Here is a 23,222-nt window from a genome sequence, read left to right on the forward strand (position 1 = left end):
CTGCCCTTGGGGCTAAAATTGTAGTCCAAAAGGTAGGTATTCTCAGTTTTTCAGTTGAATTACAGTATTTTGTTTGCAATCTTATCCACTAAGTTCAAAGACACCATTTTCTGCTTGTTACAAAATTGACAACCATCCTCAATTTAATGACATCTTTCCATTGATTTCAATGGCTTTTGGATCAGGCCCTCCCAATGCAGGGTATGCAGATTATTATTTCTTCATATTAGTCTGAACAGTGAAGTGTGATTATAATGTTCTGTGAGTGCTTTACTGAGGAAAGAGCCATAATAAAATACTGAATGTGATTTATTAAAGAAAATCTTTGTCCTCTTTCAATAGGAATCTGGGGTTTTATATCTAAAGAACACACAATTATTCAAGCGTTAAGGCTGGAAGAACTCCTGACCCACAGCCACAGAAATGTAGGACTTTGGCTGTCAGTGAAATGTACTGATACCCAGATGAGAGGATCTGACCTCTTGTCCAGTTGACTGTTAGTTCATATACATTAGATAAGCACCCATATACTAGAGTGATCCTGATCAGCAATTCGTCTGCTACCTTGAATCATACTACTGCTATCAACTCTAATCCTAAATCTTCTTTAATTCCTAGTAAAACACATGATTTATTTATTATGAATTTGGCTATAATTGGAGAAACTACTTATCATCATCAGAAGTGAATGTTTCCACTCTACCCTATAGGCTTTTCTCTCAACACTTCTGACATACAAGGAGGCTGAGGTTCATTTTGAACACTTTCTACTTCCAGATTACCTGGGGGAAGGAGAAGGGCCAGAGAGACCTGCACAGTGCTACTGGGGGGACTGGGGAGGTTAGCTGCATTGTACCTAAGGGCTGTTAGAACAAAGCCTGGGAACCTAGGGTGCTAGGTGCCAGTTAGAGCAATCCTGCTGTTTTCTCGATAAATATGTAAATTGCTCGGCAATGTTGTATCTCACACAGGCCAGTAAAATAAAAAAAGAGTTTAAAATTTAAGCCCTGCTGAAAAACACAGGCAGGGAAGGATGTGACAAGAGTAGCAAGATTAATCTTGTTTTGCCACTATTTTGCAGCATGTTACTGAATGACATTTCACATGCAGCTTTTACAACCATCCCTTGTTAAAGATTATGTTCTTCTTGCCTCCAGATGTCTGGGTACACTGTTTGGTAAGGATAACTATTTTGGGTTTTTTTTCTAATGAAAGTTAGATATAGTACCCAACAGGTACATGGATAACTAAACTTACATAAGATTTAAAAAAAAGAAATGTAATTTGCATATGAAGTCAGTAGAAATTTCAGGGTCTCCAAGACTTCTCTCAGTCATGCTTTGGAGAGTTCTACATTGTGAATGAGTAGTTTATCTATTGAAAAAAAATGAATTAATAGATTTAAATAGATTCTGACACTTTTTTTTTCAGACCAGTTAAGAGTCTACCTGTACTCCCTGGGAAGTAGGGAGTGAAACCAGCAGAATCATGACCCAGATCAGGCAAACAAGCCAGGTGAAGGCAATTGATAAGGAAATGAGAGGATAAAGGATGATGATTAAACAAGGAAACGCCTTCTGCATTGCCTCACAGAGCATAGAAGTTTTTTAATTAGAGTGGGGAGGAAAAGAAACTTGAGAGCTGGACATCACTGGAAGGAAGCAAAGAGAAAGAAGTGGTATGTGAAGAGGTAAGGGTGTTTAGGACAGCCTGAGGGATATCAAAAGCCTTAGTAGAAGCCTCATAATATACTCTCTTTGGCAGAACAAAAGAACAACAGCAACACTTAGTGACAGGATGGGGAAGGACAGTTAAGGGGAAGGGAAGGAACAAAAGCAAACACATCTCAATGCCACTTTGAAGAAAATACATGGGGAATTCAGAGTGAAAGTTGTGCTCTCTATATACTTTTGTACCTGCCTTGTTGGAGACAGCAGTCATGCAACTCACTGGGAGGCATAAGAAAGTCTGTAAAATGCTTAGGACATAAATGGAATGAGGGATTGAAAACTGGTTAACTTAATACAGCTATTGATTATTCTTTCCTTCAGAAGAAACAAGAGAATGGAGTTGACAGAAAAATACTGTAGACCCATAAGTGTACAATCCAAACCCAACTTGTTTGTGGCTGTGCTAAATTGTGCAGGCTGTGTTAAATGCAAATCTTAACACATCTTTTATAGGATTATGGTTACCTGTAATTTTGATAAGGGTTTTTTTTTCCTTAAGGACACAGCTATGCACACAACTTGGTTATTTTTCATTCAAGCTGTAGAATATCACCAACACACTACACTGCCAAATCTATACAAAACCTTGCCTTGTGCTCAGATGAAGAAGTGTTCCTGCCAGTCCCCAGTGCCGCTATGTAGAATTATGCAAGGAGTGTACAGACAGAAACAGCGAAAGCTTGGGAGTGTTGTTTCATGGTTGTTTTATGAACACACTCTCTCATTTTTTATTCATAGTTTTCATTCGTGTACTATATTACCTGTGCACAGTGAATTTCAACCTCATGATACAACACCCGCTAACTGAAGCTTAGGGCCTAGTTCGAGCGAGTGCGGCTCTGGACGGTGAAGCTTTGCAGACAAGGCAGTGGAGGAGACGGCGTTGCTGCTGCTGCCTGGGCTGCCTTAGGGGCCTCCACACCTGGACCCCGCTGCTCTCTTCCTATAAATTGTTCAGGCTCACAACTCGTGCAACCACCTCCCTTCATTCCATACCAATCCCTACAGAAACACGAGTGTGGTGACCGCCAGAGGGACCCTTTGCACTATGGCACCTTCAAACGTGTAACTTAATTTAAACATTTATTTACAGCCAGGCCTAAACATCAGAATACTTCAGTGCATCATTTCCTAGGCTTTCACCAAGGGAATCTTACCGGTAAAGCCAGGCTTACAGCTACAGATATAGCCCTCAGCTGAGTCGTAGCGGAAGGCCGGCGGCAGGCCTGGGACGCTCCCGTAGCGGCTGGCCCAGGAGCGCTCGACACAGACCCCCCCGGAGAGGCAGGGGCTGCTGCTGCACTCCTCGATGTCCTCCTCGCAGCGGGAGCCCGCATAGCCTGCAGAGAGCCCAGAGGAGAAGGCATTTAACTGATGTGCATTCCTTCATTCCAGACCCGAAAATACTATTATGAATATATACTGTGACTACTAGATGCACTTGGCTTCAGACTCTGTCATGTGCTAAAAGATTCCCTCTGTTTCTCGAAGGTGTGAACGTTTCCTTGCAGCTCTATGTCAGGGCTCAGCAGCAGGATATTGCTGTGGCTGTTCTGCATTAGCTAGCTGAGATTTGCTGGGCTGTACAGACTTTGGGGTTTTTTAGGAAGTAATGTGGAGATCCGTGTGGATAACAAGGCACGCCGCCTTGTGTTGTAGATATGCTCTCAGGCTGTGTGAAGTTTTCCATCTCTTTTACACCACCTCCCTATGACGGAGGAGGGCAGGGAGTGTAAATTATTTTGTGTTTGTGAAGTGCTTTATCTGGAATTTGAAGTGCCACAAAACTCCCCAATTTCTGGATAATGCTAAGGGTTCTGCCTAATTTTTTGATTTCTAATGCACCAAGAACCATGTAGTCCAACAACACTGTGGCATTTACTCCTCACAGTGCTCCTGCAACCTCAGTAAGGACACAGACATTAAACTTTCTAGAGAGACTTCTTGTAGTTAGTCCATGTGCTGAAAGATTCACCGTGTCTCTCAAGAACACAGGGTCTGTATCCCCAGTGGGAGTGTGGGAGCCTTTTTACAAATGGCTGGATATGCAAGCATTGGTGGTGGAGAACACAGCCCAGTGTGTTCCACCCTACGCTGCCAGTCAGAAGAACTTGCACTAGCAACGTGAAGGAGACCAGTTTCCTGATGTAACACCTAGTTTAATTTTTATTCATAAACAGACAAATATTTTGCATTGAAAAGTAAGTTTTTAGGTGGTTTAAAGGTCATGTTAATGAAGGGTCAGCTGCAGCAGTGATTCATTTATTACAAGGGTTGAAGGATTAAGCAACTGGGAGTTGGAAGCTGGATCCCAACTTTGACTTATCTCCTGTCTTGACATCATAACACTGGAACTTTTGGTTTTGCCCACCTTGGCTGTGCAGGGAAATCAGTCCTTAGCTGGGAAAGGAGAGCAACTCACCCATAAGGCTCTGACTCATGGTGAGTGAAGCCTGTCTAAACACAAGCCTATAGAGTATTTTTAAGGTTCAACCTGTAGCTTCAGCCTGTTATTGTATCAGCAAAAAAATGAGGACACCTCTACTACACAAGGAAAGAGAGTGCTTATAGGAGAACTTAGAACTTACCTGGCCAACAGTGGCATATGTAATTGTCAGCATTGTCCTCACAAGTGCCGTTATTGTAGCATGGTTGTGACCAACATAAGGGAGCTAGGGTCTCACAGTGTAGGCCCATAAATCCAGTACCAGTACAGTTGCAGCTGTACCTGTAACACAGAATGCAATGCTCACTCTAGCTGGAAGTCAGGAGATCTGGGCTTTGCTCCCAAACCTGAGCAGGCTTCTTGTGTAGCCTTGGCTAGTAGCTTGCACAGTTGAGTCCAGGCTTAAGACCACCATCTGGTGCTCCAGGAGAAACCGCAGAAATTGGGAACCAACAATGAGATTTTTCCTGAAATATGTGGGGTTTGTCTGGGGAAAAAACCTGCTTGTGAATTTAAAATGGTTTTGACAGATCATTTCTTCTAAGAATTATTAAACTCTTTTTATTATTATTTTATTTTTGGGAAAGAAGTTTCTGTCATTTCCAATGCAATTTTTGTAGGCTTAACATTATTCACAAAATGAAAAGGGAAGAGGCACTAAGTGTGTTAGTATCCCTTTCTCTTGAAATGGTAGAAATTGAATTGGAAAAAAGTAAGGCAATTTCTGTTCCTCAACTAAGTGATATTTTCTCTTTGATGAAAAACAGTATTTTATTTTCAGGTTAGAACAAAAATGTCAATTGTTTTAATAGTTCCAATAATAATAGTAATACAGGTTTCCTTTTGACAGCAATGTTACTATTATGGGTTTAGAAGTAAACAAATTAGTATGTATAAATGAACAGTGTGCAGGTAATCAGTAACATCTGGGGTTTTTTCTTTATGTTTTTTTTTTTTCAGGTGAGCTAATTATTATAAGATACATAACTGTTAAGCTTAGGTCATAAGGTATAAGGTCAACTTGTACATGTCATAAATACAGACAGGTCTTTATAAGATAACTATGTTAAATGTGCATACTTGAATGATCTTTGTCTAATAATTATCAGAAACAAAAATTTATTCTTATATTGCTTCACTATATTAAAATGATATGCTGCTTATTGTACAATTGAAATCATGGGGAATCTTGATGAATAAGACATAAGTATACATATTTGATAATTTCTGTGCTTAATATCTAAGTCTTAGACTTGGAGTAAATATATGGAGAGAAAGTGAAATTGTTGAACGTAGGGGAACATCAGAGAAAAACTGGCTCCTGCAGTCTAACAGACCAAAAAGCGTAAACTTTTTACTACACTATTTAAGTGTTCATAAGCAGAAACTTCTGGCAGACCAGTTTATTACTAGTGTATGGATTATTCTTAAATCAAAATCAGAGGTGACTTAGACCAGGTGGCATTTGAATTTAGGATATAAAAAGTAATGAGGAAGATGTGAATTAGAAAAATAATTTTCATTCTGAGGTATGTTTTCAAAACAGAAGTCTCTTTCTTCTGCTGTATTTTTTGCACATTTCCTCCAAGTCCCTTCAGTTTGGTGCTGTTCAGCTTTGTGGTAAGAGATTTTTTTCTGCTTTAGTCCATCCTCTTTTTACCCTTTGGTCCAGAATCATGGAGCAGTGAGGAATATTCACAACTCACTGCTTAATGTGAAGCCCTACCTCTGTGTCTTTTTTTCTCGGATACCTTTAAGTGTTTGGCATTGCTGTTGACCTTCAGAGATTCTGGAGGATGCCCTGCTTGTGGGCAGTCTATGACTAAGCTGGCAGATGGCTTTTTCTATTAAGAGTGATACTCTTAGATACTCTACCTAACATTATTTTGGGGCTTCTTGTTTGATGGTCTCCCAATATGCAAAAAGCAATATGTGCAGATGTTCTTTCCTATGCAATCAGAAGAGCATTGGAGGTCCTGGGAATATTTCCTATGGAAAAAAGGCTTGGAGCATGCAGAGGTATCCTCTGTGCCTGCACACAGCAGGTTTTGCAGGTCCTACTAAGGAACCTCTGTAAATTGTTGAGTTTAAATAAGAAATGTTTGATAATGTGAAACTTTTTTTTTTAAGACATCAAGTTCTACTTTGTTGCATTCATGAAACATCACTGGAAGATCAGTCTGAAATTTGGGCAAGAATTTGGTTTGGTGTTTGTATTTACGGCTTTTAATGCTAAATCTGTCATCTTGCACATTGCTGTGAGAGCTGGTGACACACACAAAAGCCTCAGCTATACTGTAGCATTAGTCAGAAACAGAAAACTACTTTTTAAAGACTACAATTCTTCATTTAACCCCAAAAATACACAAAAGAGAGGAAATTGCTAGACACCCTTCTGTTTTGAATTGCTTTGTTGTCCAACCCTTTTCATCATGTAACAAATGTGGTAAGAGCTCCAATCGGTCTCCAGATATCCTGCTGTATTACAAGCCAATTAAAATTGCTCTTACATGTACCTCAGCTTTAAAAGCTAGAAGAAAAATGAGTAGGATTAAGTCTGGCCTGAATGAGCATCCCAGTTTCTCACCTCATGCATGTATCCTGAAAAGGCTTGCAGGTTACTAAGTGGGTCTGCTGTGAACTAGTCAGGTGCAAGGTGACCTCCCTCTCCCTGCTGTCATGCTTTAGCTACACTGGAAAATAGTAAATTGCTTTGTCCTATTCAGAGTCATTTGGCACTGCTGAAAAGGAGCTCCACAAGGTAGGTGCCATGTCACCACCTGTACAAAAGCTCATTCCCAGAACATGATCTCTTCCTCCTCTCATTCAAGGCAAGCATGCCTTTCACTGACGTGACTTTTGGACTGATTTTTGGGCACTAAAATCTTCAAAACTGCTTTATAAAAACTGGAAAATATACAATAGAGGACAAATCTTATATTGGCGAGAGGAGCGTCTACATGAATACACTTATGAACTTTCAGACTGAGCTTATGCACATGTATTTTCAGTTTGGGAATCTCATGCTGAGTGTGCAAAGCCAGTGTCAGTGAATGAATGTCAGAGCTCTGGCTGCCTGGGATGAACCTCTGCGTAGGGCTATTAACAGCAGGTGGAGAAGCTCACTTTTCTGTTGCTTTGTATACTCTTTATTTTTTAATTATTGCCCATGGACTGCAGGCTGTTTTGAATAAGGAGCTGTTATCCTATATGCCTGTAAAGTTTCTGACACATTTCCTAATGATATCTATTACTATGGTTACTATTATTACAGTTTTCCTCTGCCTCTTCTAATTCTGTCTGTTGGTGTGGGCAGCCACTGCTGGCAAATTCAATTTTATACACTCTCACATCTCTCTTGGAAACTGAAGTCTGATGAGTGTTAGAAACAGAATTCATCTCTAAATGACAATCCTCAGGGCCAGACAAACAACATGTTGTAAACATTTAAAGTAAAACTGTGAAAAATGTGAAAAATGTACTTCTTGGTCAGTCTTTGCCATAAATATTTTGTTGTCCTATTGGCTCTGACACCAGACTTGCTTTCTTTAATCCTTTTCAAATTTAAACTGAAATCAGTGCAGGATCAAGAAGTGATGTCCACAATTGGAAATTAAATCAGCTACCTGGCAGTGCAGGCTCTCGTCGAATTCCCTTTTGCAAACAGAGGAGCTACTAGCACCTTCCATTAGCGTTACCTAGCTGTACAAGACCTACCCGTTGTCACTGTCTGTGCACTGTCCCCTGTTGAGGCACGGCCGGCTGGCACACTCGTCGATGTTGGTTTCGCAGAGGTGGCCAAGGAAGCCGGGTGTGCAGGAGCAGGTGAAGCTCCCCAGGGAGTCACGGCAGGTCGCCCCATTCAGGCACGGCTGTGACCAGCACTCATCTATTTCCAGCTCACAGTTTGTACCTTCAAAAGCAAAGAAAACAAGCAAATCCCAAACTTAGGAGATAGTTTTGGACATCTCAGCCAGGACTGTTTTAAGTACAATATTCGCATGATTGGTTGTTTTTATTTAAACAATTGCCTATTTTTAAAAGTCATTTCCTCCTCAATGTGCATTGCAAGACTAGTTTTTTCAAGGCTTGGGAGAACTTACAAAAGAACAAACCAGCTGTTATTCACAAGAATAGGTAGAATAGCAACTTTTTATGTTAGCTTGAACATAGAAACAGAATGAACTAATTTTCAGATTATTCAAACCATGCTACTATCCTATTTATATAATACAGAAGTGACTAGTAATTTAATGACCTCAGAAGAGTCCATTTAAAGCGGCACAGTTAATTGAATTCATTGGGAAACTGTCTGTTTGCCTATGTTTTATTGCTTTTTTTTTTAAGATTTAGCAATGTGTAAATAAATCCATGATGCCATGTTTGCACAGGTCAGAATCTTGGAGCTGCTCTTCAGAGTTAACTGATGGAACTAAATGAGTTCTAATATTAGTTTACAGCTATTTATGATAGTTGGCAGGTTAAATATACACTCCTTTTTCTTATCTCTAGCACAGTCCAGGAAACACTAAGAAGATTTCATAATTAATGCCTTACAGCTCCTGCTTTGATTATTTCAGCGGTTTGTATGCTTATGCACTTATTTAGTATTTTGAGTAATAGAGTGATATTTTTTTAAACAATTTTCACCCGCCAAGTCAATTTGTTTTAACAGCTACAGTATCAGCCACAAAACAGATGCAAAATGGCAAATTATAATGAAGAAGCTGCTTTTAAGTGGACTTCCCTATCTCTTATTTGGCTTACCAAAGTAGCAGTAGTATTGTAAATAGTTTTCAGGGGAATTTCCTACTTGAAAGAGAATGTGAAGCCCTGAGAATGGGTTCCATTTCGTTGGAGAGGTGAAGTTTTCAGTACAAGATGATGGGGCGGGCTTTCAAAAGATGGGAACAGACATGTTTTGATGATGGGTATTATCTTAGCAATTTATTTAGGAGCTCACCTATAATTCTTTCTTTGTGCTGTTTTTGCCAGCTCTGTCCTGCTATGGAATTTGTATGTTTAACTCAGAACACCTTTCTCAAAACATTGAGATTACTAATATTTAGCACTGTTATTTGATTATTAATTTACTTTGACCCTTTTGAATGTAGCATCTTTGTTTAAAAAAAAAAATCCATTTTATGGATAAATACCTGGAAATATCTTAAAATGCCAAAACAAAATTTGAGGGTGTTAGCTCATAACTATTTTAAATTGTATTTAAACATTAAAGTGCAAGTTCATCTTTCCAGTAGTTAAGAAATATTACTGCTGTAATTTGAGAGAATATATTTTTATAGTTCCTTGAGACCACATATAGAACATTGGATGGGTGAAGTTGCCGGTCCCGTGCTCCCAGTTTAAGATTCACTGCTCAGCTAGCCACTACTTTCAGCAGGAGCCTGTCGCGAGACCCTAGCACAGGAACGCTCTCTTATGGCTTTATGGTAATGTACATTACATCCAGATATAGTGAGCAATCCCTCTGTGGTCATTGCCCTGTGAATTCACTGTAATTGTAAACAATGTGTTTGCAGAAGTATGTCTAGTGACCGTAAATCTGCCAGAGCTTGTTAACAGCTTACTGCGAACACTAAAAATCATGTGACAAAACAAGCCCTGTGCAACTGATCCTCAGTTCAGCCAAATTTAAAACTACAGGCCTGAGAACAGCCTGACGATTAACATGAGAACATAGCGTTGTTGTTTTGGTTCATGTCTTTAATCTATCAAGCCCAGTAACCTGCCTTCGGCAATGTTGCCTCAGAAGAAAACTTCTCTCTGTATAATGCATCCAGCCAATGCGATATGCCATGCAAACGGGGGGAATTCCTTCCCAGCCTCTACTGAATCTGCTGTCAGGCTTTCTTATATGTGAAGAAGAGAGATGAAAAGATTAGATCTGCATTTGCACCTCAGTCTAACATTCTGTCATAAATATGCTGTATGCCAAATATCATATGCCAGAAAGGAAAAAGAACACCAACAAGCCTTGCTGCAGTTATTGCATGGGGCTACACCATCAAAAGCAAAGGCATCCCATCCTAGAGCAGGCAGGGTATTGCAGCAGATACCAAACCGCACAAGTGGTTTGAATTGAGAGACTGGGAAGGTTGATATAAGTGATATTTATAACTTTTGCAGTTTCTTTGAAGAACTAAGATTATTTCTTACACTGCTTGCTTTTCAAATGAGTCCTACTGTGCACTTCTTTGTACAGCCCCAGTCAATAAAAAGCAAATGCAGGCAAGGATGAAAGAAATACAGCAAACATCTTCAAACTTGCCTGCCTACAGGTATATTGTAAAATCACCTTCTGGTCAAAGATACTAGGGGTTTGCAGGCTCAGTGTAGTTCCAGGAGGACCTGCAAGTTCTTAGTACAGCTGGAAATTGGTATCCAGGTCACCCCTTCCATTCTGTGCTGTAGTGCTGTGCTCGGGCACGGCAGGTACAAAGGACTGTTCCCAAATTCCTCCATCTGTGTATAGTAATCTTAAGTGCTGTTATCTGGATGGATAGTGTCAGACAGCTATTTTCTAGGCACCAGCTTTGAAGGGACAGAAAGAGTGTTCATCAAAAATTAGGCAGAGGGAAGAGTTCAGTTTCTTGGAGTGAGGCTTGTCCTTTTTTGCTCACAGGTCTGTGCTAACCACCAGTTACCTGGATGTGTGCACAGATGTAAGTTGTTATAGGTCTTGCAACACTGCACTACGCAGACACAATTGGAGGAGAATAGCAGGGCTAAATCCAATCAAAGGTTTCAGCGCCATGAAGTTATGAACTGCGACAAGCACACTTTGGATGTATGTGCCCTCTGCTAATCTTTGTTTTGAAAACCCTTTGACAGGTGACCAGTACTGCTGGGCTCCTCTCACATCAGTCTTGTGCTTAGAAATCTCAGCAGAGCTGAGAACCTGGGCTGAATCTTCTGCTCAGGCTGGCTAGGCCGCAAGGTTGGAAGTGCTGGTTTGCAACTTGAAAGCTGAGGAAGGAAACAGGCTTTCCACTTTGGTAATTGCTGTTGGATGGACAGTGTTTTTTGCTATTGATATCCACAATGATACTGCCATGAGCTTGTTGGGACGTGAGATCCGTACTTGAGGTGCTTCATCCCATGGTAGAGGCTGCTGTGCCTCTGCTTGCTTTTAAGTGCCTAACTTATGATCCTCTAAATACTCTAAATATTTCCATGGTGTATACGTTATTGATAAGAATACAGCATGAGAACTTAAAGATCTGTCAGGAATCATTTCTTCATATTGCACAGAGTTCATTCCAGCTATGGTTACATCATAATAAAAGGTGTTGCACAAAGAATGAATCTAGCCCATTGCACCCATTTCGTCTGTCACTAAAACACTTTCTCCTGCTGTTGTCTTGGGCTAAGACTGGCTTTTGGAACTGCCATGCACCCCTGATAGTTCACACTAAAATGTTCACTGGCAATGGAGGACTGGCTTCAGCTGTGTCCAGCAAGGTAATTAACATACCTAGCTGTGGCTAATAACAGGCCTTTGCACCATGCTCTGTTGGGGTGAATTAAAAGCAAGCACAATTAGTGCAATGAAGGAAAAAATGCATTTGATTTAGGTAGCCAGCAAAACTTCAACAAACCGATTGAGCTTCATTATTTAACAGCTGCGTGACACATGTCTTGTAAATAATTTCACACATGCAGAACATTATCATAGAAACTGCAGATTTCATGCTAAATTTTCCAGTCTTTGGCTCTTGGTGCGTTCTAACCTCTTCCATTTGTGTAAGAATTATGTGTGACATTTCTCAGCTATTTTAAGAAGTGCTGCAGCATACCAATCATACAAAATAGCAGTCATAGTCCATGAAACAAGTAGCAACTGCAGCCAGTAACTCAAGCATTTGGTTAACATTACTGCTGTAGATTTACTGTACGTTCTCTACCTACATATCAAGAGATATAACCTTTTTAACATCTTAGGGAAATGAGATGAGGCTGGATGACTTCCCACAGTAATTCATGGTGTCAGGCCAGGATAATAATGGTTGGCAAGATCCCCTGACAGGGTAAATGAGGGTTTTTATTACCAGTGGGTACACCTCAGGGCTTTTATCCAGTAATCCCTCTGGCTTGTGCATTTAGCACAACTCACAGCAAGGTGCAGAAAACAACAAAAAAGAATGCTTCTGATAAATCATTTTGTTAAGTAGCCTTTAAAAGCTGGTGTTTTACTGCTGAAGGAATAGTGCTACTCCTCTACAGAATTATTATGATTAGTCTCTTTGCTGCTGGAAGCAGTGTTGGAGCTGTATGTCAAAACACAGCAGCCTCTTCTGCTTTGTATTTTAGACCTCTTCTCCTTCCTTGGTTCTCTCCTCATTTCTTAACTCTGCTTGTGCTGAATGTGGAGCACTTGGACATAGTTTGATTTTTAGTGAGAGCAGAGGGCATCAGCCTGGGAAACAGCAGAATTTCTTGATGAAAGTGGAGTGACTCCAGCAGAGTGAGTTTCCCCCAGCAGTTTGTGTTGATCTAAATCTTCATTACTTTTTGTTTGGGCTTTACTATTTTATTTTTTTTTTTCTCTCTTTGTCTCTAAGATGTATATTCTCTGTCTTTCAAATTGAGTTCCTGGGCTATGGATCCTGGCCTGGGCCTGACTAACAGTGCCAGTTAAACAAATACAGCTTCCTGAATACAACAGGAGGTCTGGGCTGAGTCTGATCATTGCAGGGTAACCATGCTGGCTGTTAATAGGTTTTTCCTTCCTTCTGCTCTTTGGCTTTCCCCTGGTTGTGTAGTTTTCTCCTCAGCTGGCCTGGGCTTAGACACCCGCTGGCAGCAGCAGGGTGGCGGGAAGGTAACAAGCTTCCTTCAAATAACATTCTCCGTGCTCATGAGGGATATTAACCAAGGGCTGGCTTCCAACAAGTGCTGTGTCAGACACAGGAAAGCTGCTTTTTACCTCTAACTTCCTCTCCTGCATGGGGATTTGGGGATGGAGCTGTAAACCACATCTCTTATTTCTTATTCATTTGAATCACTTGAAGCAATAGCTGTTTTTTTACCCCCTTTTGCTGTATGACTTTTTTTTTTTTTTTTTTTTTTTTCCCCTTCACTTACCTTGCTGGCAATCTATCACTGAAATGCCTCCCCTTTTCTTCTTTTAATGATTCAGTGTGCTACCTCTTGCAGTCCTACCCCTGAATACAGCTTTGAAGTTCGAAGGGAGCTGTCTCCCGCAAGGATTATATGCTCTCCAGTAGAGGAAGTAGGCAGGAAAAATCACACCCGTACCTTAAAAATGGAGCCACATAAAATAGGATTATCAAAAAATGGGCAGTTTGGGAACCTGATAGTACTTTTCTATTTAATTTACATAATGTTCTAGTTGCAAATGAGTCCTCTGTTTCTGGGAAGGGCAGAGGAGAGGAAGTTAACGTGAAATGTCTAGGTTTAAGAGTACAGTTTGTCGTGATTAGCAAATCAAGCCAGTTTAATGAGATCTAATTTTTAACCCTGTCAAACAGGTTTTGTCTGAGGATGAAAAACTATGTATAGCACTCTGAGGACATGCATTTTGAGAATGTTTCTTTTAAAAGAAAGGAAAGTTAACCTAGCCCTGTGACATAGCTTGATGTTCACAAAACTGCCCTGTAGTTTTAGGTAAACGTGAGATTTCTGTAATCCTTCTCTATCTGATATCAGTAGTTCACAGTGATAAGGTAACCCATAATGCACCAACAGTCACTGGTGCCGAAGCAGAAGGCAAGGTGGTAATACAGATATAACTAAGTGTGTGGGTGGGGGAGTTGAACTTGGAACATGAATTATGATGGTTCTCCATGTCACAAAGAAAAAGTTGGTTTAATAGTGCTTACCTGTGTACCCAAGTGGACAGATGCAGCCATATTGTCCTATCTGGTTGAGACACGTTGCCCCATTCAAGCATGGATCTGACACACATTCATTCACTTCCAGGTCACAGTGCTTGCCTTGGTAGCCTGGGACGCAGTAGCAGGAGTATTCATCAACCCCATCCTTGCACACCGCTCCATTGTGGCATGGTTCAGAAATGCATTCATCGAAATCCATTTCACAGAGTGTACCTGTGTAGCCTGCGCTACAAAGGCAGGTGGGCCCAGCCAGGCCATTTTGGCAGGTGCCTCCATGCTCGCAAGGGTTTGTGTCACACACACTGACAGCTATTTCACAGGTAGGTCCATTATACCCAGCAGGGCACTCACAAGTAAAGCTGAGGTTTCCAGCAGAGCTTAAACAGGTAGCGTTTTGAAGACAAGGGTTTGAAGAGCAAGGATCAGAGGTTTTATTGCAGAGTTCCTCCATACTGTCCACTGATGCATCTGCACAAAGGCAAGTATCGTCTTTATGACCAGCAATGCATGTAGAGTTCTTTTGGCAAGAGTTTGACAGGCATCTGGAATCATTCCTCATGCAAAGTGACTCTAGAAAGGAAACACAAAAAATCCTGAGGACTTCCCAGCACTGGGAGTAACCAAGAATGAAAGTGCAACTCATAACACAACTGTGCTTCAAAACCAACAGCTCCAGTTGTTGGCTGTTGAGAAGAAAACAGGGCTGGTAACTGTGTGACAGGTATTAGTAGACTAATAAATGTAAAATGAAAACAATTATGAAAATATGAGTAGGTTATAATTTCCTGTTCTTGCCTCTTCCAACAACCATGGCCTGGAGTGTCAGGATTGGTTAACACTCTATTAAGAGTACAGTTGCAACAACATTGGTGGTTGTCAACAGATATCCAAAAATATGGAATGCATTTAGATATATTTAAGACAAATTTTTGGTTTTTTTACTAGAGAAAGGTGTTGAACCACATTTTTCAGTTCAATACCACTTTGTATTCTTTTGTGGAGGAAATTTTTTGTATTACATTTCAACAAAGCTAAATGACTGAGATGCAATTATAGCTCAAGTAAGTGGTTCAAACCATCATGCACTTTGATTTTGACTTCTTGATTATAAAAAGTAATTTGACAGCTGTATGGTATTTCCACCACACAGAATCTCCCAAACACCTGAGATTCAAAATAGCCCTCTGAGAGCCTTCCAGCCTCTGAGGCTGGGAGGACATGGTGAACATGGTGTAAACGTGTTCTTTACCCTCCAGGAACTGAGCTCCTGGCAGTAATTAAAGGCCACTTGGAGTTGCCTTGCTGCTGTAAAGACTGGCTGACAATAACAGTAGCTACTTCTGATTTTCTAGTCAAGGAGGAGCGAGCTGTTACCAGCATTGATCATAACCCACAACTGAGAAATAGTGATAGAGTAAAAGCAGTGAAGGATGTTCTTTCTAGTAAAAGAAAACAGGAGTTTTGCCATGAAACTGTAACATTTTTAAAATCATGATTGTCTCTATAAAAAAATAAATGGCCGTATTCAGATAAGCATAGCAAACATATGTAGGTATATACCTGCTGCCTTAAATTCAGTGTTAGGCATACTAAGCAACAGCAACAATGTGCCAGATACTGAGTGCATGAGGTAGGTGTGTTGACCTGGGCTGAATCCTCTGCAATTACAGCTTCACAGTCAACAATATCAAGAGAGCGAGACTGAAGCTTGTGTACTTTTATGTCTGCTATAATCAGGTCTCCCACATGCAGCACAGACCTGGGTGGAGAGTGCAATGGGGTTCTACTGATCACTAAATTAATCTCATAATATCATGTTGCTTCTGTCATGACTTGCCATTGTTTTGTTATTGATCGGTGGAAACAGTGTTAATCATCAGCACACGTTCTGCAGCATTTGGGAATTTTGTTATTCACACATAAACTGAGTCAAGGATGTAGAGATGGTAAGACCCAAAAGGATGATTGTAAATGGGATGTTTGCTCTAGACCTCTATCTTGGTCTAAAAAGGTCAAGCTTTTGAATGCTGAGAGGCTAGTAGAAGAAATCCTGGAGTTGACTCCAAACTCTGCTAGTGAAATGAAACAATGGCAGATCAAACCTTATCATGATTAATGGAGAGAAGAAAGGCAAGTATTTACTGACATAAACCACCTAGAAGACAGGAACCATATAAATACTGACCTAAAAAAGCCAAATTCACATATAGTATTTTAATTCCTACTGATCAAATTGGAAAATGTGATATGGAGTTCAATAAGAAGAGTTCTATCCAGTACATTTTTTTCCTTTGCAACTGATTTTCACCATGTTATAAGAAATCCTCTACTGTATAGTGAACATCTGAATATCATCAGACTTCTAATGTGATTACGATGCGACATTCCTCAAAATATGAGGGTAAAACTGTAAACAAGTATTTTGCATATTACTAGAAAGAAAAAAATATTTGTATCACTGGAGGGGAAAAAAAGCAGTCATATCTTGGCCAAGAATTTATGAAATAAAGCTGCATGTTTATGTGATTCAGAAGGTAAAGACTAGTGGGCTAGAAAATGAAAGTTGCATTAAACGATCTAGATGAGAATCCTGTAAATATCCTCTTTTCTTCTTTCAGTTTATACTTTTATTCTGGAGTCTTGTTTGGAAATACAAAGGGTATATGTCTTCTACAGCAGTTACTTGAAAATGAATGGCAGAACAGTGTATGTTTGTGCAAACAGGGTGTTGTGGATGAGCTGAACTTCTCGAAGGAATTCAGACCCATCTACCATCAGTCTCTGATTTCTTCCTGGTTCTTGGAATGGAGATTCAGGAGGGTGGACACAATAGATAAGGGGATGGGGCACTGAAAGCAAAGCAACATGTAGAGATGCTTATCAATAACTGGGACTACAATAATGCTGATGAAGTCCTGGGACAGGTCCCTGGCTGGCTAGGAAAGTGAGAGACTAGGGCTGGTTACCGGAGTATAACAACCAACCACCAGTGATTGTCAGAGAATACAAACTGACTGATGAGGGTGTATTTTCATAATGGGTATTTTAATGCTTAATATAATTTAATCTGTTTTTTTCCCCAGGAAAGGGAAGTGGAGGAAGAAAGCCTCAGAAGGCTTTACTAGCTTAGGAAATACAGTTTATGTAGATATGACACTATGATAATAAATAGGGAGATTGGAAAAGTTTATCTGTGTTTCACTGTTGTGCCTTCTGACTTGAGGTGTACACGGGAGCAGCAGTGCCTCTGGGAATAAAAAACACCAATCTGAATAAACTTGATGTTCATAAATAGGGACATTTACTGAGTCAAATATCTAATTAATACTTATTTGAACAAGCAGAGTAGAGATCTATGTGGTACCATCAATAGTAACACTGGCATCATGACTTAAAATAAACTAACAGTGGTCTTAAGGTTTACATGGAAATAGTTTTTTTATTGTTTCTTTTGGGGTGTTGCATGTATAAGTAAAACTGAGAAATGTTTTTCTTTGAACTGTTTCTAGCTGTTGTCATGCTCATATACACCAGAGATGCAAAGGAGAAGTGTCTAGAAAAGGTATAGTCTTTTCTTGGTAAAGATTATCTTTATTTAATGCTGGCTAAGATAGACCTGATTAAGAAAGCAAGTTAAACACTGATTAGCAGGAGGAGAACTGGAGATTTAGCTCCTGTTCTTTGAAAGAAAACATGACAAAAATAGTGCTTCTGATGTAGCCTGCCTTTAAAATGGCCATCCCCAAACCTATTAGCATTGTTTTGCACTGGGAGCAGATATTTCATGCTAATATGGTATCAATTATACTTCCCACAGCTCACAGCTCTCACTGAATGCAAAATTCAAGACATTGGTCGTGGTGTATGACTTGCTCTGCAGTCAACAGTATCACAGACCTTTCTCCTTCTCAGCAGGCCCTCATTTATGTTCTGATGTCCTAGTTTACATAATTTTGTGTATTACCCATGTATTTAGTTTCTCTTCTTTAGTATGGATAATAAAAAGGTTACTGCAATCTATTAATTACAGTTAAAATGAGCAAAACTGCATTCCTTAGGAACTTTTCCATCCCACATTTTTCTTGGGATTGCACACCTTGAACGAGCTTTCCTTTCAATCTGTCTACCTACTTAAAGTTAATTAAAAGTGCATATTTGAAGCAACATTGCAAATTTGAAGACATTAACTATGATTAAATTATAACATTATCTAACTATTGTACTGTCTAAACTACAAGAGGTGAGGTCAATCATTCAAGTGCTTCTTAAGTAGGACCACTGTGACAGGAGAAGCAATTTAGTTAATTATTACTGCTTTTCCAGATATAATTTGCATGCAACAATTCAATTTGTTGAAATGACTGTGTGTGAGGGAAACAGAAGTATTTGCCAGTCTGCAGTTTTGATAGCAACATACTAGCTTTGAGCACTGGTTAAAAAGCTTCATAGCTCTCCGAGGCACTAATACTGGATGGAAAATGAGAAGAGAGGAAAGGAAACCCTAAAAGCACAGTCTGTAGTGAAGGCAACAAATTTGTCTCCAAGGTGACACCACAATGGGAAAAACATGAAACAGGAAAACTTTCCTGGATTTTTTAAACTAGTATCTTAATTTCAACTCCTCTGGCTTTTATAAAACAAATTTCTTATGCAGAAATTGCCAACAGACAATTCAATAAATCCAATACTACTTCGAGGATGCTTTTGTCCGATTTGTACTACAAGTTTACAGCGAAGCAATAAAGTTTTTTGAGTTTTATCTTCATTCTAATGTGCTGTGCCATGTTTTTTATTATTTATATAGTTCTTGAGGAACACAAGAGTTCCGAAGGTCTTAGCAGATATGTAATCACTGCTGAGTTTTAGCTTACTTGTGATTTAAAGGCTAGGAGCAAGAGTTTTTGTTAGAGGTACTATACAGTAGTTTTGCCCCAGCAGCAAAACTGAATCTCAAAAAGGTGGTCATCAAAGGGTATGCAACTACTGTACTGTAGTTATTAAATGGTATGCAGTTCACCAGGACATTCCCATGATTTTTTGAGAAAAATCATGTTCTTAAATGATGTGAGTGCTTCAGAAAATCCTTGGATCCCAGGCAGCTAGTTAGAGCACCATTTTCCACCTATTTGAGACAAGTTATTTACACTACCTCCCTCCCTGCTCCATGGAAACTCAGTTTCCCTGCTGTTCTGGAGTGATGTGGAAGGACAGATTTGGGAACCTATTGAGCTGTTGAGAGCTACGTGAAAATGAGAGAGGATGTGGAAGCTGAACTCCCCCATGCTCTGCGATGTGATGTGACAGAGTATGATGGGGTCTGATCCAAAGGCTGGCTCAGTTTGAGCTGATGGCTAAGGAATATTCTCTACTACATTTGCAGAAAGAGCTCTAAGGGACGGAAATGTTTCAGTGTTTTGGAGAGCTTGGTTTTTGGTAAGGCTACAGAGGGATAAACTAAAAAGGCCTCATGTTCTAGTTCAGATATGCAGAGGAGTCATCTTCATTCTTAAGCAATTAAGATCACTTCAGCTGCTACCTGTTCTGACAGTCTTAAAACTTGTATGTAACATTAGAAAAATGGAAACAAAATGCTGATCACTTTGGATTTACACTGACTGACACTTGAGGTAATTATCAGTCTCTTTATAAACATTGGTACATTAATCTAATTACGAGAGGAATTAGTGCCAAGCATTTTACCCCATGGTTAAATCCTATTGATGCAGATGAGGTGTTTGGCAGTAAAATTCTTTGCGGTAAAGCTTGCCATCTACTGGCAAATTATCAGTACTACCAGAAACACGCATTTTACAAGAACTGGTACAAACAATTAAATATAAGAAATGCCAAGAAAAAGATAGTATTTTTTTTTTCCTCTTGGATAAGTTTATTTAAATTCATTAAAGTGATCTTGTTAGCATATGAATAATTGAGCTTATATAGCTAATCAGCAGTAAAAATGCATGATTTTGACTGGTAAAGTCTTCTTAGTGATCAGAAACCACTGTAGTGAAACAAAACAATTTTTAGGATGTTGGAAATGCATGACAATGAGCATAGGAGGGAAAAATTAAATTAGCGAGAAAGTTAAGATAAACAGGGCAAGGGTTTTGAAAGGGCCAAAGCAATTTGGCATTGAGCTTCTGACTCCTGACAAGGAAACGAGTGTTCCTCAGTAAAGCAGGTAATTTTGAAGAGCTCATTCTGTATATTTTTCCTGACAATTTGGAGGTTTTTTTTCCTAGATCCCGTTTGAATTGGAGACCTAGAGAGTTTATGTGTGCTTTTCAAAATATTCTGCTGTCTTAAGTTGATAAAATCAAAAGGAAAGTGAATTGATGATCCCAAATTCTGAGAATCTGATTGGCAAGCCCAATGAAAAAAAAGTAGCAAACTGTATTGTGTTGTTTCTGTCAGAAATGTCTTTCAGCAAAGACTTGTTCTTTCAGGACACGACTCTTCCTACACATTGGTGAAATATCATGATCAGCAGCAGAATTTAAAAACAAATTTCAATCACTGCTAATCACATTGTTATGAACCGGAGTTCACTTGACTGTGGTCATGCCTGCACTTTGCTAATCACCTTATCGTGCCTGGAGGCTGCTTGCAATTTGCAATGCTGTTCTTCAAATGTGCCTAGTTCCCCTGAAGGAGGACTCAGCTTCACAGAAGCTCTCAACACTAACAGCTTTAGAGTCTTACATATGCTGCAGAGGCTTTCTGACTTTCTTAACAGAGCCAGTCTATTTTCTAGAAAAAAACTCAAAAACCTATGAGAAGATGGAGAACTTCTTGATACCCATATAGTCATCAATGTTGATGATTTTACTGTGCTTTGAGGAGGAGTTCTTTTTTTCTTTACTTTTTTTTTTTTTTTAACAAAGAGTTATTACTTCACATGTTTGAATTAAAACTAGGAAGCTACACCAGCTAATGCCAATAAAGCAGTTCACAGCAAAATCTGACTTTTTATTAACTCATACATTTTGGAAAGAAATGGATAGCAAAAAACCAATATGCTGGTCTATGAGTGGAGAAATGAAACTTTAAAAATACTCCTAAGTAAAAAGTGATTGAATTACAATAGCAAAAAAATGTGGTTTTTTTTTTAAAAAAACAAAACAAAACCCAGATCATGTGTGTTGGTTCTGTTATTTTAGTTTGTTTTTAATTTGCTAAAATAGCTCATATAATTGACAGCTTGGTTGTGGTCAGTCACTAGAAAGATAAAATTTCATTGGGATGAAGCAACCATTGCTTCTCTTAGAGCTGTTCCTTCAATCTGTCTTGTCTTGAATCAAAACCAACATACAGCATTTGTTCACAACTGAAGGCTTACCTGATGATCAAATAAGCTCACTAAAGAAGTCATGGGATAACATGACGGTAGCAAGCGTTTAGATAGCCCAGTGTCTGAAGTTAAAAATGAGAACCTTCAATGCTTGCGTTCATTTCTTGTTTAAAACTTGCCCCTGGGATTTTAAAACAAGTGTGTGAATCTGTGTCACTGAAATATCAAGCTCTGTGACTTTAGTGAGATTTTTTGCAATAATTAGCATTTAACTGGAAATATTAAAATATTGCCCAAGGCATTTAGTGCTTCACTGAAGAGTGCTTGGCTTTGGTATAACTAAGCATATCTCCGTTTATCTGCACTGCACCATGACATAGAAAATAAAGTTCATCACTATGACAATAACTTCTTTGCAAAGACAGCCCTAGAAAGTTATGGGTGTGCTTATATATTCAATCTTGATGTATCTTGAAGAACTAGGGAAGGGATGAGCACAGCTGCATAATCAACAGTGACAGAGACTGGGATCAGATACTGTCATCAGGGACTGAAAGGCAGAGGTGCCATTCATGGATCAGCATTTGGCAGATGGGGGAAAAAAAGGACATGAAACCATGTCGTTCTGGATAAAACAGAGCCAGGTAAGGGGCTATCTTAGCCCTCAGAATAGCTTTTCCATCGAGATTCTCTGTGAATAGATCATTGGTTTTTCCACACAGTTCTGATTTCCAGAATAAAGTCTCAAACTTCTTCAACATTGTACTAATGCTGTTTTACCCCTTCCCTTCCCATCTCCCAATACACTTGTATACCATCTTAACTATTTAATGTAATGAGAGGCTTGTAGTTACTGTGGTGCCATTTCTCCTTTGCAAGCTTCACCTGGTAGGAAAGTGCCCGCCCCAGGGCCTGACCTGCTCTGTCCAGAGCTGGAAGTATTACTCAGTCTGCTCAGTGAAAAAGCATACCTTGGAAAGGTATGAACAAACTTTTGCCAAACAAGCAAGCACTTGTTGTGTCTACAAATGTTGTGGTCATAAAGGGTTAATCCTGAATCGTTAACTTCAGTTGTGTGTCCAAAACATCCTAGCATGTTGTTATAGAAACCACTTTCAGGCTTTAAATCTTGAATCATGATTATTACCATAGTAACCACCACCACACACAGGCAGAAAAGAAAAAAAAGTGGTTACACAAATATTCCACTTCTATCAAAAAAGCCAATTTTGTTTTCAAGTACATTTGCATCAGCAAAACCAAGAAAAGTAAATTAACAACTTATTTTCTCAAGCAGAAGTGTTGTATATTAGCATAAGAGTAACAACTGAATAGCTTTGACATTTTAAAATGTTGTTTAGGAAACACTTTAATACTATCTGTGATTCAAATTACAGAACTGGTTATTAAATAAATGTCTCCATTTCGCTCTTCTCCAAACATTTCTTCAAGCTCACGCTAATTTGCTGCTGCTCCCCAAGAATGAAGGCTGTTACTGTTGGCTGTCGTTTTCCTTTGCTGTCTTTTTAACTGTGTGCCATCCCAGACTTCCTTACCACATGAGCACTTCAACAGCAGCACTCCTTACAGCTGCGCCAACTGATTATACTAAACACAGCAACAGTTTGACAGGCTTTCCTACAAAGCAGCCACGCAATGACTGTTTTATCACGCTGCAGTGAGGTGTGCTAGTTCAAAGGCACTCGCCTGGTGTGGCACACACACGGCTGCTTTCCAGTTAGTGCAAGAGTGCTGGAGAAAAGGGGGAGTGGGTGCAGCTCATTAGCTTGTGAGTTGTGCTGTCAGCAGTGAAGGAATAAAACAAACATCTCAAAAATGAGGTAAATACTTCTAAAAGCAAATATTTTTGGGCT

General features: G+C 39.5%; 1 protein-coding gene across 4 annotated transcripts in view; it reads right to left on the reverse strand.

The window, feature by feature from the left end:
* Positions 1–23,222, reverse strand: part of CRB1 (crumbs cell polarity complex component 1) — a 107,185-nt gene that overhangs the window by 61,965 nt on the left and 21,998 nt on the right. For all 4 annotated transcript variants that reach the window (XR_012629893.1, XM_074876753.1, XM_074876750.1 and 1 more), the window contains exons 2-5: positions 14,040–14,624; positions 7,894–8,089; positions 4,319–4,458; positions 2,888–3,070 (exon numbers count right to left, since the gene is read on the reverse strand). Coding sequence is in view for 3 of the 4 variants with exons in the window: in XM_074876753.1 (XP_074732854.1) it covers positions 2,888–3,070; positions 4,319–4,458; positions 7,894–8,089; positions 14,040–14,624 (1,104 nt within the window). In the remaining variant the exon portion in view is untranslated. The remainder of the gene's footprint in view (positions 1–2,887; positions 3,071–4,318; positions 4,459–7,893; positions 8,090–14,039; positions 14,625–23,222) is intronic.

The sequence above is a fragment of the Strix uralensis genome, chromosome 8 (assembly GCF_047716275.1).
Source record: "Strix uralensis isolate ZFMK-TIS-50842 chromosome 8, bStrUra1, whole genome shotgun sequence".
Classification (NCBI taxonomy): Eukaryota; Metazoa; Chordata; class Aves; order Strigiformes; family Strigidae; genus Strix; species Strix uralensis.